Source organism: Mustela putorius, unplaced genomic scaffold (genome assembly GCF_011764305.1).
Source record: "Mustela putorius furo isolate JIRA1106 unplaced genomic scaffold, ASM1176430v1.1 tig00000695_pilon_pilon_pilon, whole genome shotgun sequence".
NCBI classification, from domain to species: Eukaryota; Metazoa; Chordata; class Mammalia; order Carnivora; family Mustelidae; genus Mustela; species Mustela putorius.
Window position 1 is genome coordinate 7,419,493 of NW_025421447.1, and position 14,297 is coordinate 7,433,789.

The following is a 14,297-nucleotide window of genomic DNA, read 5'->3' on the forward strand; positions in this document are numbered from 1 at the left end:
TCTCGGCACCGCAGCGGCCCAGCCTCCGCGGCGCTCCGGCCTCAGCCGCCCAACCCCGGCCGGGACGGTGCTCCAGAGAGGCGGGCGGAGCGCCGGCAGCAGCCGCTGGGCTGCCCCTGCTCGTTCCTGGTGCGCGCGGGGGACGCTGTGCTCTGCGTACCATCGGACTCCGTTTCAAGGAGCCGGAACTTCCGCGGGCGAACAGCTCTTATAAGCAGGAGCGGAGCTCTCCGGCAAGAGCCCGGATAGCTCAGTCGGTAGAGCATCAGACTTTTAATCTGAGGGTCCAGGGTTCAAGTCCCTGTTCGGGCGTCTGCTTTTTTTTCCTCCCTTTTAAAGAGGCGGCGTCTTATCTGTATTACTTTAAACAAAACCAAGCGGAGAGGGAAAAAAAAGGATGACCAAAGTGCTGTTAACATGTTTCTGCGAATTTAAACGTTCAAGTAGGCACCTTCGAGAATGAACCAGGTGAGATTAATTTTAATAACATTTTATTTAACCCCATGAAATCTTACCATGTTAACCCGTAATCAGTATTTTTAAATTGTTGATGAAGTGTTAACAATCTTCTTTTCAGTAAGTATTGTGTCTTCTAAGTATAGTGTGTGTTTTACAGGTCACCGCGCATCTCAGTTCGTATTTCAGGTTCTCCAGGGAGGTGCCCATCGGTTGGGGCAGGTTTTTTGGTCTTCTTTTGTCTTCTGGGAATGGTAGAATGAGGGGCGGGAGGGGGACGGGGATGCGCAGAGCAAGAACTTCAGTAATATATAAACTTGCAGACACGCTTCCCCCAGCAGCGGGTTCCATGGTGTAATGGTTAGCACTCTGGACTCTGAATCCAGCGATCCGAGTTCAAATCTCGGTGGAACCTTTAATTTTTGCCTCTATTCCGTACCATCCGGGCTCTGTTACTTATCAGCTTCGTGTATGAGCGTCCCTTGTCCCCGGAGAGGATCTGAGAAGGAAAGGAAAAGAAGGCGCTGTCCTGTGGGCTTCCCAGACTGAGTAATCGGAGCCTCCTGCACACCAGCAGAGCACACGGTCAGCACTTAAAGATAAGCAACTTGCGCTAGTTTTGAGAGATAAAAACGCACTTTCGGGACACCTTACGATGAGCCGAAGGTCTCCCGGACAGTTCCCACTGGGTCCTGCCTAGCACCACCCACGCTGTCCCGAAGACCAGGGAGGCGATGGTGCTAACCTGCACGCAGTCCTCGTAAAAACAAGGAACGTATATACATCCCTCGGGGAAGGTGCGGGCTGTTTTGAGTTCTAGGGTGCGGAGGCCACCAGAAAAACTCCACCTTGGCAGCGGTGGGATTCGAACCCACGCCTCCGAAGAGACTGGAGCCTAAATCCAGCGCCTTAGACCGCTCGGCCACGCTACCCGCGTGGAAGCCGGCCCTCCCCGCGGTCCTCCTAAGAGACTAGAGGGGCGAGACAGGCCTATGGTGGTCGTGCTAAATCCCTGGGCCTTCGGAAACCGCAGACTCAGGAGCAGCGAACGGCGAAACAGAGAGGAGGAAATTGAGACACACGGATATTTGCAGCGAAACAAGTTTATTTTCGTGGGTGGGGCCGCATCTGGGGGCAGGGTGCGCCTGGGCGGGAAGCACCCCCCAAGCGGGCAGCTGGAGCCATGTATTCGCTCGTTCCTGTTCTGTTGCTCTCGCTCCCTGTGTCTTCCACCCGTGCGCGCCCGCACTGCCACTTGGCTCTCGCGCTTCCGGCCGGCTACCTCTCCCCGGCAGGCCTGAGAGGTCCCAACCACGCGCTGCTGGCATGCCCCGCCCAATTCCCTCACACCCCTCTCCCTCCCCGCCCCCTGCCCGTGCTAGTACCCGTAAGCCGTCAGACGCCGCCGCCCGCCAGGTGGCTCTGTGGCGCAATGGATAGCGCATTGGACTTCTAGTGACGAAAGAGCGATTCAAAGGTTGTGGGTTCGAATCCCACCAGAGTCGATTTTATTTCAATTTTTTTTCCCTTCCCTCTTTATCTGGTTTTTCCTTAAAGGTTCCCATCCCTGCTCCCCTTCCCTATTTCAGTGTTTTCCACCTGTTTCAGCTCCAACCTCAGTCTCCGCTCTGCTCTCTTCTTTACTTACCTGTCTGCCCCGGGGCTTGGGCCGTGGAGAGCAGGACTGGGAAGGGCGGGAGACAGAAGGAAAGGGAGACAGAAGGAAAGTGGGCGTGGACGCCGACATAAAGGCAGGCCCCTGGCTCGGGGACACACGGGGATTTAATAACCACTTTATTCCATGCACTAGGGACTCGGGAAGGGACTGGGGCTGGGCCGGGGGCAGAGAGGGTACAATCCTAGACGCAAGGGGGGGCAGGGAAAAGGGACAGGAACCGGGGAAATATATATTTATATAGATACTCTAATATAGACCACATCTCACCCGCGCGCTGCGCCCGCGCGCCCCGCCGCCCTCCCCAACACCTGCTCGCCCCGACGCCCGGGTCCCTCTGCTGCCCTCGGGCTGGAGTCTCTACCTCACCCCCAGCCCCCGCCCCCACCCCACCCCCCAAAGCTCAGGGCCAAGGTCTCCAGAAAGCGGGCGGCGGGGGCGGCGGGGCCTTGGGCGCCCCGTCTTGTCTGTGAGGCGGCGGCGGCGGCAGCAGTCCGGTGAGGGGCGCCGGCGCGCCGCAATCCCCGGCGCGGGGCGAGCAGGGGGACGGGGACCAGGCGCAGCGCGGGCTACGGGGGCCCTGGTGCACTGCGGGGCGCTGGTGCAGCGCGGGGCCGGGCGCCGGGGCGGCGGGGTCCAGCGGTGGGCGCGGCGCTTGGGGCCTCGGATCTACCGGTTCCGGCCGGGGCGGCTTGGGGCGCAGGTAGCCGTGCAGCGCGGAGAAGAGCTGGGCGCGGGCGGCCGGGCTGGCGTCGTGCGCGAAGGCCGCCAGGCGAAGCAGGCACTCGCGGAAGCCGGACAAGTAGCAGCTGGCGAGCGCCTCGGCGTCCTGGGCTGGGGACCGGGGAACCCCTGGAGCCGCGGCGGCGGGTGCGGCCGGCGGGAGAGCGGGCGGGCAGGGCAGGGGCCCAGCAGGGGTGAGGGAAGGGGCGGGGCGCAGAGATACCGAGGCGCGACAGCCGCACAGACAGAGACAGGAAGCCAGGTGGACGGACAGAGGGAGAAAATGAGGGAGACACAGAGACAGACACGCGCGGGTATTATTAACCTCGCCTCGGAGCAGAGCCTACCACTCCCAAGCCCACCGTCCATCGCAGGGTCCGCCCCAGCTACCCCGGCCCGGGCCTCGGTGAATCCCCCCTCCCGCCCTCCGCTGCCCCACCCCCGCGCTGTACCCGGGGGCTCCACCCGGCTTCGCTCCCTCAAGTAGCCCACGGCGAACTCCAGTATCTCTGCTTTCTCCAGCTTCGGGTTGCGGAGGTTCTACAGACCGGAGGGGGAGGGCGCAAAGACAGAGAGGGGTGGGGAGAGAGGGGGAAGTGGCAGGGGGGAAGAAGGGGGGGGGGGATGCAGGAGCTGGGGGTGCCCCCGATCGCGTGTGCGCGCTGCCCACGGAGCGCGCGACCGAATGCGGAGTGGCGATGACCAAGAATGGACCCGGGAAACCGTGAGACTACACCGTCCGACCCGAGGGCAGGAAACTAACCCCCAGTGCGAGGAGGACTGAAATTTGAAATTAACCACCCTGCCTGCTGTTCTGAGGGGGTGCGGCGGGGGGAGCGTTTACAGACCCAGAGGTTGAAAATTGACGGACCCTGGGAGTGAAATTTACAGGGCCGGGTGTGAAACTTACAGACCCGAGGGGTGGCCATGAAGATCGCGTTCTGAGAGCGAGAGGGGGCTCTGGGATGGGATTCCAAGGGCGGGGCTCGGGTCAGGATGCCTTGGGGCCTGGGTCGCCAGTGCAGCATGTGTCCCCACCCCAGAAGGAAGCCCTGGGACGCGAGGGCGGGACGCTGGGGACGGTTCGGGGAGGGTGGAAGGACTGACCTGGTCCCGGGTCCGCTCCAGCAGCAGCAGCCTGAGCTCTTCCAGGCTGCGGTTGATGCGGTCCCGGCGCCGCTTCTCCACCAGCGGCTTCAGCATCTGCGACCACCAGGAAAGGGAGAGCGGGCCGACCGGACCGAGACTCAGCGCGGCCGCGCGGGCGTGCGGATCCCGCCGCTGGGAGAGTCCCAAGCCCACTCCTTCCCGGACACCCCAGCGAAAGCCTCCGGCCGGGCGCTTTGGATCCCTCTCCGCTCCCCCTCCCTCCCAGCGCCCGCAGGGTCAATGTCTGTAGCTCGCCTCCTCTCTCTCCCGGGTCTTCTGCATTCTCCTCTCTCAGTCTTGGCCTCCCTCCTCCCCTCTGTGTCTCTCCTTCTCCTCCTCTTTTATCTCTACGTCTCCGTCTCGTGCAGTCTCTCTGTCTCAGTGGAGAACTTTGCGGGCCCTCTTTGCGCCCAGACACGTGGCCCGCAAGGTGCCGGGCTCTGAGTTCCGGCCCTGAGTGTAGAAAGGGAGATACCCAGGGCGACCGCGCCTCCTCTTCTCCCTCTAACCCATCTATGCAGTCAGCTTTCTCCACTGCTTCTAAAAGTTTCCACCCAGTCTCAGGCCTCTGGAACCAGTGCCTTCAGGGCCTTCTCTCTAAGGCTGCACTGGGCCCGCTCTGGATCACGACACGCGCGGAGCAAGTGCCTCGCCTCTCCGCTTTTTGTTTCCACCCGCCTCCCTTAGCTCGGTGCTCCCCTCGCTTATTTCACACAAATTCCCGGCTTCCCACGCCCTGCAAGCCGCAAGGTGCCGCGTCCCATTACCCAAACCCAAGACCTCTACTTCTGCTGCCCACACAGCCCTCTGACCCCGTCCCCTTCTTCATACTATGCAGTTTCATTCCCAGCTCCTGGCGCCCTGGGTTCCCCATGCACCTCCCCCCCTTCCAACCCTGCGACTCCAGCCTCTTTCCTCACCCAGGGTCTCAAGGACGGGGTCCCCGGACCGGACCAGGGACCTCTGCTCCCTTTCCTCCCGCCTCTCACCTTGGGGCCGTCCCTATTCTCCGCTCGATCCCGAGTGACCATCGCTCCTCCGGACCCTTGTGTGGACCGAGCCCCTGCCCTCCCGGCTCCTTATATCCTGCGGGCTCCTGGGGGGGGGGGGGGTAGGACCCAGACCCGCCCCCTTCGGCACCCAGATCCCTCCCCGAGCGGCCCCGGGCACGAGGCTCCCGGAAAGGGGAGGAGTGCGAGGGGGGAGGGGAAGGAGGGGAACTGGCCTGGGAGTGTGGGAAATGAGGGGCCAATGCAGCACCGGCTGGTTTAAGGACCCTTAAGGCTGTATAATGAGGCGGAACCCAGCTGAAAGGAGGAGGTTATTAGGGGGAGAGGGAGGTGAAGTGATTTGGGACCGGCCTCAGGAATGAAGTTCAGAGCCCCCCCCCCATCGCAACTTTCTTGGGAGTTCTCTGTTCCCCCACGACTCTGAAATAAAACTCAGCATCCCTCAGCCCGCAGACTGGACCTTATACACCTTCCCCCAAAATCCACCTCCTAATTGGGTAAGGGAGCAGCGACCTGAGCGTGCTGGGCTAATCTGAGTCAACTGGGGCCCTGCCCGGAGGCGAACGAGCCTCCCTGTGCGATCTTTGTGAACCTTATTCGATTCCCCCCAACTCTGCGCACTCTAGTCTAGGCTTGGGTTGGCGGAGCTGACATAAGCACCAGAGGCCCATCTTATTCCTCACAGGACCAGGACCGAGTGCAAAAGCTGGTGTGTTATCAAGTGCCACAATAGAGCAGAGTGAAGTAGACACCGGGGAGAGGGTCACAGAGCCTGATGGCTGGACTGGGAAAGAGCGGGACCCGCAAGAAAGAGGGAGCAAGGGTGGAGAGACCTTCCCACTTAGAAGTATTTGATTCAAAACTAATTACAGGAGGTTCCAGCGTGTGGTTTCCAGGCCACCTGACATAAGTCCTACTCATGCTGCTTGCTCCTGGGGACCCCTCCTGCGGATGGGGGAGCAGGGAGCAGGCAGTTTTCTTAAAGAGACAAGAAAGATTTAAAAAAGCGATCATCAACACCCACCTCAAACCAAGAACTCGACCCTCTGCAGAATGGTGCGTGAGCACTCGGAGGCTTCCAGATAAAGTGCCTGAGAAGATAAAATCAGAGATTTTCGCGGGTCAGCCGGACTGCTCTGGACAAGGACGCGCAAAGACAAGGTTGCAGACCCAGTCGGAAGATAAGCTGCGGAGTCAGAGGCGGACGAGGCCCTCCCGTCCTCCCAGGGCCTCTCCACACCTTGGGGTTTTGTTTTTGTTTTGTTTTGTTTTGTTTTTTCTCGGAGCCTGCCTCGCCAAAGCCCGAACCCGGACAGACACAAACCTTCGGGAGGGCGCTCCCATCTGGGATCGGGGCCTCCGATCTATCCCACCTCCCCCTACCTGGGCCAAATGGGAGCGCAGATGTGTGGTCCCCAGCAGCCCCCCTCGCCCCCCTCCTTGGGAACCTGCGCTCGGGCTGAGTTTTTCTCACCTGCACGCGAGGCTCGGGGCCCCGGGCTGTTCGCACCCGGGTGTGGGGCCGCCCCTGGCCATATGGGGCGACTTTATGGCCGGGTGGCCGGATCCGGGCGGGAGGAAGGCTGGCCTGGCGCTCCACCCCCGTCAGCTACTCGGGGCCACTCCTCCGCCGCGCCCCTGGCCCGCACCTTCCGCCTGGTCACCGCCGCCTCCACCTCTTCCAAGCTCAGGTAGAGTCCCTAAAAGGTTAGTAGCTGATTGCATTGGTGGTTCAGTGGTAGAATTCTCGCCTGCCACGCGGGAGGCCCGGGTTCGATTCCCGGCCAATGCATAGCCTCGTATTTTTTTTTTTCTCCTCCCTCTTGTTCCCAGATAATGGAGAAGTCTGATAAAATGTTTGAGAAGCATCTCTGTCTAACATTTCTAGCAAATATTAATACTCGAGTTTTTTACCCTATGGCAGAGTTGGAGGCTCTGGGTCCCCATCAGGATTCCCAAGGTCCTCCCTCCGAGCCCCGTCCTCCCAGCCCGGGGGTCCTGCTGCCTTCCACACCCCTCCCTCCGCCCCCGGGCCCCGCACCTCCGCAGGCGTGACCCTGAGAAAGGACCCGCCGCTCGGATCCCGGCCCCGGGGGTCCTCCCACCCTCCGGGGAGGGGCGGGGCCTTCCCGCCTTGCGCTCCCCAAGTCCCGGCTCTCCTGGCCCTTCTCTTCCGCGCTCGCTCTCTCCTGCCTTCTGTTCTCCCCGAAGCGCGCTTGCTTCTTCCACGTCCGTGGGGCCCGGCCTTTCGGTGCCGCCCGCTTCCTGGGCCGCACCCCTCCCCGCGACGCGCTCGGCGGCCGCGTCTCTCGCCAGGTGTCCCGGCACGTCCGCGCGGTTCGCGGGGTTGCACCCACGTCCGCGCGTCTCTAGCTCCGCAGCTCCGCCCGCGCGGCTCGTTTCCGGCGCGCCGGGTCTCTGATCTCTCGTCGTCTCTCCGGGTCTCTGTCCCCTCCCGGCACTCTGCGCTCCCACGCTCCTGCCGGCCCCTGGGAAGCTCGCTTGCACCTCCGGGCTCCCCGCCGCCTCCCCGCCCGCCCCTTCCCCGCCGCTTTGATCCCGCACGCGTCGGGCCGGCGGGCGGCCGGGCGCCCCCGCCAGCTGCTGCGGCCACTTGGGAGCGGGGCGGGAGGAGGACGGAGGAGGAGATGGGGCGGGGGCGACCCCGGCCTCCCCCGCCCTCGGCTCGCCGCTGCTCTCTCCGCTGGGCTCCGCAGCTGCCGGGACTCCTGCGGGCCCGGGCCTCGGGGTCTCTCTCCCGAGCTCGCCCTGGGCCTGCTCGGTCTCGGCTTTCTGCCCTCTGTCCGTTTCAACCTGTCTGTTTCTCCTGGGGGTTCCTGTCTCTGGATTGTGTCAGTGATGCGCGGTGCTCTCTTGGCTACTCGCAGCCGCGACCGTGGCTCCCAGCAGGAAACTGTACAACAATCTGGGCATCTGTCTGCGAGCGCGGCCGCCCAGTTAGTCGATATTTATGGAGTGCCTCCTGGGTGCCAAGTATGGGTAGGCACTGAGGGTGCACTGGGTCTGGGCTCTCCTGAACCTGGGGAGGGGAGTACAGAAAATAACCAAGAGCGCAGAAAATAATATAGTTACTAGTCTGGGGGTGTGGGGTCTGGACACCGCTCGGGCCATGGAAATGGCTTGAGAGCGAAGTGCTGCTTTTTTTACTCTGGGTGGTCAGAGACAGCCTCTAGGAAGAGGAAGATATTTCCTCTAGGAAGAGGAGATATTTCAGCCCAGCAGATCCCGCAGAAAGAAGCAGGTGACAGACACAGCAAGTGCAAAGGCTCTGGGACAGGCATGGACTTTGCTTGTGGAAACTACAGAAGGAGCGCCAATGTCCCTGGCAGGAAGGATTTGGAGTGAAGCAGAGATAAGAGGGAGAGACGGGGCCCCATCACACAGAGCTTTAGAAACTCAACAGAGACTTTGGATTCTATTCTTAAGTGCAAGGGAAAGCAAGTGGAGGGTTTTAATGGGCAAAGTCATATTCACAGACTTCTCTTTTAAAATGACCCATTTGGCTGCTGTGTGGGAGATCATTTGGGTTGCTGGAACAGCCTTCTAGGCAAGACATTGATGTTGGCCTGTACGAGGTGGAGGCAGTGGAGACGGAAGTGAATGGGTTACTTCTTGGTTTTTGGGTTAAGTAACAGGCTGGATGATGGTGCCTTTTACTGCGACAGCAAATGGGCAAATGCAGGGCGAGTGGAGCTTTGGGAAAAGTTTGGAGAGAGAGACCAAACATTGCTCTCTAGTTAGCTTAGTTGAGATCCCCTTAGACATCCAAGCGGAAACTACAGGTAGGCCAAGGATATATGAAGTTGGGAGTGAGAGGTAGAGGATAATGTGGGTGGGTCACTGGGAGATAGATGGGTTTAATGCTAAGAGACTAGAGCACCCAGGAAGAGAATGTGGAGAGAAAAGAGAGGGACTGAGCAAGGAGCTTTGGACACCTCCCCTCCCCCCATCATTTAGAGGCTAGTGGGGGTTGGGGGGTAGGAAGAGGAAGAGGAGGAGGAGGAGGAGGTGGTGGTGGTGGTGGTGGAGGAGTAGGAACTGGCAAAGGAATCTAGACAGATGGGGAAGGCAGCAGAAAAGCCAAAGGAGTGGGAGCTTGTCCCAGGCCGGCGTCCCTGGGACAGAAAATTGGGAAGCCAGGAACAGCAAGTGTATAAAGGAGGGAGCCACCTGTTCTTGCTAAGCTCCTGGGAGGTCAGATAAAGACGAGAGTGAGAGCAAAGGAACCATCAGCTTAACATCTTGGACATCACAGATGACATGGGGGGAGGGGAGCTTGAGTGTAGTCCCGCTAGTGGGGACTGACTGAAGAATGGGGGTGAAGGCAGGGAGACAGCAACCATAGACATCTCCAGCAAGTTCTGCCATGAATGGTGATCAGAATAGTGTGTGGCACCAAGGGACACGGGCCATCCTGGAGGATGAAGGGAGTAGCCCAGGGAAGGAGGGCAGGGAGGAGGGCACAGGCAGGACGGCAGACTCCTGTGCCTGGGAGAGAAATCAGCCTCAGATAGCAGGGAAGGCACCTCACCCACAGGGAGATGGGGGGAGTCAGAGGGTGTGGGTCAGTTGGGGTGCAGGAAGGGTGAGACAGGTTCTCTTGGTTGTTCTCATTTCCTCAAAGAAGAAAGAGTCCAGCTCACTGCTGGAGGGGAGAGTGCTTATAAGGTCCTTTGAGGAAGAAGAAGGTGGGAAATGTTCATTTGGCAGAGTAGGAAAAGCCTCGAAGCCTCGTAGATCACAAAAGTGATCTCGGTACAAAAGTACCACTTACCATTATTTTTGTATTATTTTCTTTAAAAGCCCCCCTCCCAAATTATAGACATATCAGACCCTCAAAACCTGAGCCCCATGGTCCCGGCTGCACGATTTTCTCCAGCTGTGGCTCCCCCTGCAGATATGAGGGGGAGAGGCCACCCTCCAGGCGGATGCCCAGGGTTTCTGAGGGTTTGGGGTGGGGAACTCTGTGTGGCTAGCAGGCCTCTGTCCCTGTGGGCCTGGCTGTGGCTCCGCTGCCCATGGTGTGTGTATGGGTGTCTGGGCCTCCCCCCTCTTCCTGGCCACCGCCATCTCGACAGTGACAGCATCTGGGCTTGGGGGAGGGGAGCTCGTGTCCTACACGCGCTGGGCCCCCAGGGAGGCGGGAGGCGGGGCCAGGAACTGAGACAGCACAGCTGGTGGAGTGTCCGGAGCTTCCCCTCCCCCGCTGAGACATCTCTCCAGGCCTGGGTTCCAAGGTTGGCTCCTTCCTCTTTGTTCTTCAAAGGGGAGGCTGGCTTCCTGGGACCCCCCCCCCCACGCGACCTGTCCTGGGTAGGGGGAGTTCCTGGAGGGTTGGGTCCTGGGGGTTTGGGGGTTGGGAAGTAGGAGGACCAGGCCCTGGGGTTGGGGGGTGGGGGGCAAGGGAAGAATCAGGATGGAAATCACCCAAGAGCCCAAAACAAAATGGGATAAAACCCGCCCTGACAGGCCAGACGTTCTTGTAGGGGGAACAGTCACACATAATGCAAAATGGATTTGTGAGGTGGCGGTTAAGTGCTTTGGAGAAAAGCCAGCAAAGGAAGGGAGAGTGGGAACTGTAACTGCAGAGTGTATGAGCACAGAAGGACTGAGAAAATGAAATTTAGGAGGGGAGAGAGGCCAGAGTGCCTGGGGGAAGAGCTCTCCAGCAGAGATGCGCTGGCAGGAAAGTCTTGAGGGACACCATGCCTGGTTTGTCTAAGGAGCAGATGGCAGGCCTGGGACGAGGTTGGCCAGGCCAGAGTGGAGGTAGCAACGGAGCTGAGATCAGAGAGAGAGGGGGCGAGATCAGAGAGAGAGGGGTCGGGGGCAGGGCCTGATCCCCTGGGACCCTACAGGTGGTTCCCAGGACTTTGTCAGGAATCACCCATTTCTGAGGGAGATGAGGGTGCATTGGAAGGCCCTTCCCCCCACCCCCACAACTAGCTTTTTTAAAAAAATATATTTTATTTATTTATTTGACAGACAGAGATCACAGGCAGAGAGGCAGGCGGAGAGAGAGAAGGAAGCAGGCGCCCTGCTGAGCAGAGAGCTTGATGTTGCAGGGCTCAATCCCAGGACCCTGGGATCATGACCTGAGCCGAAAGCAGAGGCTTTAACCCACTGAGCCACCCAGACGCCCCGGCTTGCTTTTTTTTGTTGTTGTTCCATTTCTAACACTTTCAACACACCTGTACAGTTATCAATATTATCACTATCGGGATACGAAAATTAATATAATACCATTATTTCATCCCTCAGTCCATATTCAGATTTCCTCAAGCATTTCAGGGATGTCCGCAGAGTTCTTTTATCCTGTCGCAGGTCCCAGTCCAGGATCATGTGGTCGCATTTCAGGGCCAGGTCCCTTCCATCTCATTTGATCTGGAAGAAGCTTCGCTGTTGATCTTCACAGTTTTGAAGAGTTCAGACCGTTGTTTGGTGGGTCCAATGTTTCTTCACTGTTAGGATCAAGTTATTCAGAGTATGTCTTCTTGGCAGGGACATCACCACGGAAGTGACATTTTCCGTGTTGTCGCATTAGAAGACACAGGGTCAGTTTGCCTTGACACTGAGATACTGACTTTGGTCACTTGGTTAGATGGGGTTGGCCAGGGCTGTGCACTGTAACGTTATTCCCCGCTCCGAAGAGTAATTACTATATAATTTGTCAGAACATACCCTGAGACTCGTTGCTTCTTACAGCCCCATTGAGTTTCACTCTCTACTTTTGTATTCATTGATGATTTCTAAATCAATATTTATTAGCTGCCAGTTTACTGTAAAAAAAAAAAAAAGAAAGCCATCCTCTTCCTTCCCATTTCACTTATTTATACTGCTACGAACTTTGGAGTTTTACCTGATTCAAGGAATTATAATCCATCATAATCACTACTGATTTTAATGCTCAATTTGTCCCACATTTAGCCAGCAGGAGCTCCTTTAGCTGTAATGCCTCCCTGCTATGTCTTTTTTTTTTTTAATAGAGACCCCAAATTCTTTGAACATTAATTTCCTGTGTAACAAAATGTTGCAAGACCATCTTGTAATTCCCTAACTGAAACCCTGGAATCAGCCCTGGAATTAGGAGCCCTGGTTTATTTTAGAGGAGAATGGTATTTATTTATTTATTCACTCACTCATTTATTTAAAGATTTTTTCATTTGACAGAGAGAGAGCAGGAGGAGCAGAGGGAGGGGAAGAAGCAGGTTCCCCAAGGAGCCTGATGCAGGACTTGATCCCAGCACCCTGGGATCATGACCCAAGCAGAAGGCAGTGGCTTGACCAACTGAGCCACCCAAGCAGCTGGAGAAGAATGGTATTTAGTAACCAAGATCTGGTCCCTAGTGTGCTTATTGCTATTTGTGTATCATTCCTTCTAGGCTTTCTCAGTGGAAAGAACTAGGAAATATATAGGTTAATATGTGTGCTTGTTTGTGTTTATGGATGCATTTATTGCTACATCTATACACATTAAAAATCATGACTTCATATTATTATCCTATTGGAAGATTTTAAAGAGAGGAATGACAAAATCTTATTTATGTCTTGAAAGTATCCCTATGCCCATGTGTTCAGAGTAGACTGCAAAGGAACAAGGAAAAGAAAGGAAGTAAGGAAATAATCAGGGGGGCTGTTGTAATAATCTCAGTGAGAGATGTGGGTGGCTAAGACCAGGGTGTAGTAGTGACATGGTGACAAGGAGCCGAGTTTTTAACATATTTTAAATAAGAATTTGCTGACTGATTCGATGTGGAGCGTGTGTATGAGAAAGAAAGAGAATCAAGTATGATACTAAGGTTTTTAGTCTGACCAACTGAAGAAATGGAATTTTCTGAGATAGAAGGTCTACAGATGAAGCTCATTTCGGGGGAAGCCAGGAGCTGGTTTGGCCATTGTGTTGGTGATCAGATATCACAAACGAAAATGATATTAGATATCCAGGCAGAAACGATAAGTAGATAATAGCATATATACATCTGTAATTCAGGAAAGAGTTGTGGAGCTGGAAATTAACATTTTGGATACATTAATGAATTATTAGTTGATATTTACAGAGATCACTAAGGGCATGAGTACAGATAGAGAAGGGATTGGAAAACTGATCGGTGGGGACATGCTGACATTTATAGATCTAGAAGGTGATCAGCCAGCAAAGGAGTCTGTGCATGAGCTGCTAATGATGTAGAAGGAAAATCAGAAGAGTTAGGCAGTCTCAGAGGGAAAGTGAAGAGAGCGCTTCTAAGGGGAGGGTAAACATGGGTAAGTAGTGATCAATGGGTTTAGCAATGCATAGTCATTTGGTAACCTTAATAAGAGCATCTTGGACCAATGGGGTTGGGAGGCACTTGATCGGAGAGTGTTCAAAGGAGAATGGGAAGATGGAATTGGCGGACAGCAGGTAAATGATAACATGTTTTGCGGAGAAGGGGATCAGAGAGACGGATTGGGAGCTGAGAGGGGTGTGTGTGGTGTCAGGAGAGCTTTTGTTTTCCTGCTTGTTTCAAATCGGAATACGTTTCAGAATGTGTTTAGGGTGATGGGAGTACTCCAGCTAGGGAGGAAAACTGGTGGTACAGGACGGAGAGCAATACCCTTGAGCCCTTGCGGGCCGGGGCAATGGGAGATCTGGTGAGCGCAGGGCTTGGCCTTGGTTGGGTGGAAGGAAGGTTCATCTACACCACTGAGGGAAGGAAGGAACATGTAGCCACAGGCAGGCAGGCATGCAGGTGAGATTGCAGATATCCGTGGGGAAATCTCTCCAGAATGCCGTATTTTCTCAGGGAACCAGGAAGGCAGGCCGAGGGAGGAAGAAGGGACTTGTGGTTTGGAGAGAAAGAAGAGATGAAACAGTCGTATGGGAGACTTGCAGGGGGTAGGGAAAAAGGGGATGTAAGGCGACAGCCACCCGTGTTTGGGGACGCGAAGGATTCAAATGAGTAGTTCAGTGACTCGCAGGACACGCCCGTGGGAGGAGGCGCAGGCCGGAGCGTAAGGCCCGCAAGGGGGCGCTCGCGCCATTGCTCGCGGGTGGCCGAGGCCTCGGGAATAAATGCGGTATCTTCCCCAGGGGAAGAAAGCACAAGGAAAACGAATGATTTCTCCTCCGAAGGCTACGGTAGCGCGCATTCCCAAAAGTACACACGCTGTGAGCAGGATTCGAACCTGCGCGGGGAGACCCCATTGGATTTCGAGTCCAACGCCTTAACCACTCGGCCATCACAGCCGCGTGCGGCTCGGGGCCTGCGCCACTATAGCTGCCT

At 56.8% G+C, this 14,297-nt stretch overlaps 1 protein-coding gene and 6 non-coding genes across 7 annotated transcripts; 4 read left to right on the forward strand and 3 right to left on the reverse strand.

Annotated features, from left to right (window-relative positions):
- The first annotated feature begins 239 nt into the window (after positions 1-239).
- Positions 240-312, forward strand: TRNAK-UUU. The gene has a single exon. It is a non-coding gene; the product is annotated as a tRNA-Lys (tRNA).
- A 487-nt stretch (positions 313-799) lies between these two features.
- On the forward strand, positions 800-871 carry TRNAQ-CUG. Its single transcript has one exon. It is a non-coding gene; the product is annotated as a tRNA-Gln (tRNA).
- Positions 872-1,306: 435 nt separating this feature from the next.
- TRNAL-UAG lies at positions 1,307-1,388 on the reverse strand. The gene has a single exon. It is a non-coding gene; the product is annotated as a tRNA-Leu (tRNA).
- Positions 1,389-1,874: 486 nt separating this feature from the next.
- On the forward strand, positions 1,875-1,961 carry TRNAR-UCU. Its single transcript is given in 2 exon segments — positions 1,875-1,911; positions 1,926-1,961. It is a non-coding gene; the product is annotated as a tRNA-Arg (tRNA).
- Positions 1,962-2,233: 272 nt separating this feature from the next.
- Positions 2,234-6,717, reverse strand: HES7 (hes family bHLH transcription factor 7). Its single transcript, XM_004760231.3, has 5 exons — positions 6,488-6,717; positions 6,038-6,104; positions 3,962-4,057; positions 3,307-3,394; positions 2,234-2,983 (listed from the first exon to the last, which is right to left on the reverse strand). Exons 1-5 carry the CDS (start codon positions 6,547-6,549, stop codon positions 2,535-2,537), a joined length of 762 nt encoding a protein of 253 aa, XP_004760288.1. The 5' UTR covers positions 6,550-6,717; the 3' UTR covers positions 2,234-2,534.
- A 17-nt stretch (positions 6,718-6,734) lies between these two features.
- On the forward strand, positions 6,735-6,805 carry TRNAG-GCC. Its single transcript has one exon. It is a non-coding gene; the product is annotated as a tRNA-Gly (tRNA).
- Positions 6,806-14,178: 7,373 nt separating this feature from the next.
- TRNAS-CGA lies at positions 14,179-14,260 on the reverse strand. Its single transcript has one exon. It is a non-coding gene; the product is annotated as a tRNA-Ser (tRNA).
- Between the last annotated feature and the right edge of the window lie 37 nt (positions 14,261-14,297).

What these genes read in the sequence shown, in the direction of transcription:
- HES7 (XM_004760231.3), bottom strand. Translation starts at nt 6,549, where the DNA reads ATGGCCAGGGGCGGCCCCACACCCGGGTGCGAACAGCCCGGGGCCCCG. An exon ending in GCCCCGAGCCTCGCGTGCAG is followed by an intron (nt 6,105 to 6,487) that starts GTGAGAAAAACT and finishes TTATCTTCTCAG; the next exon opens with GCACTTTATCTGGAAGCCTC. An exon ending in AAGCCGGGTGGAGCCCCCGG is followed by an intron (nt 2,984 to 3,306) that starts GTACAGCGCGGG and finishes CCGCGGCTCCAG; the next exon opens with GGGTTCCCCGGTCCCCAGCC.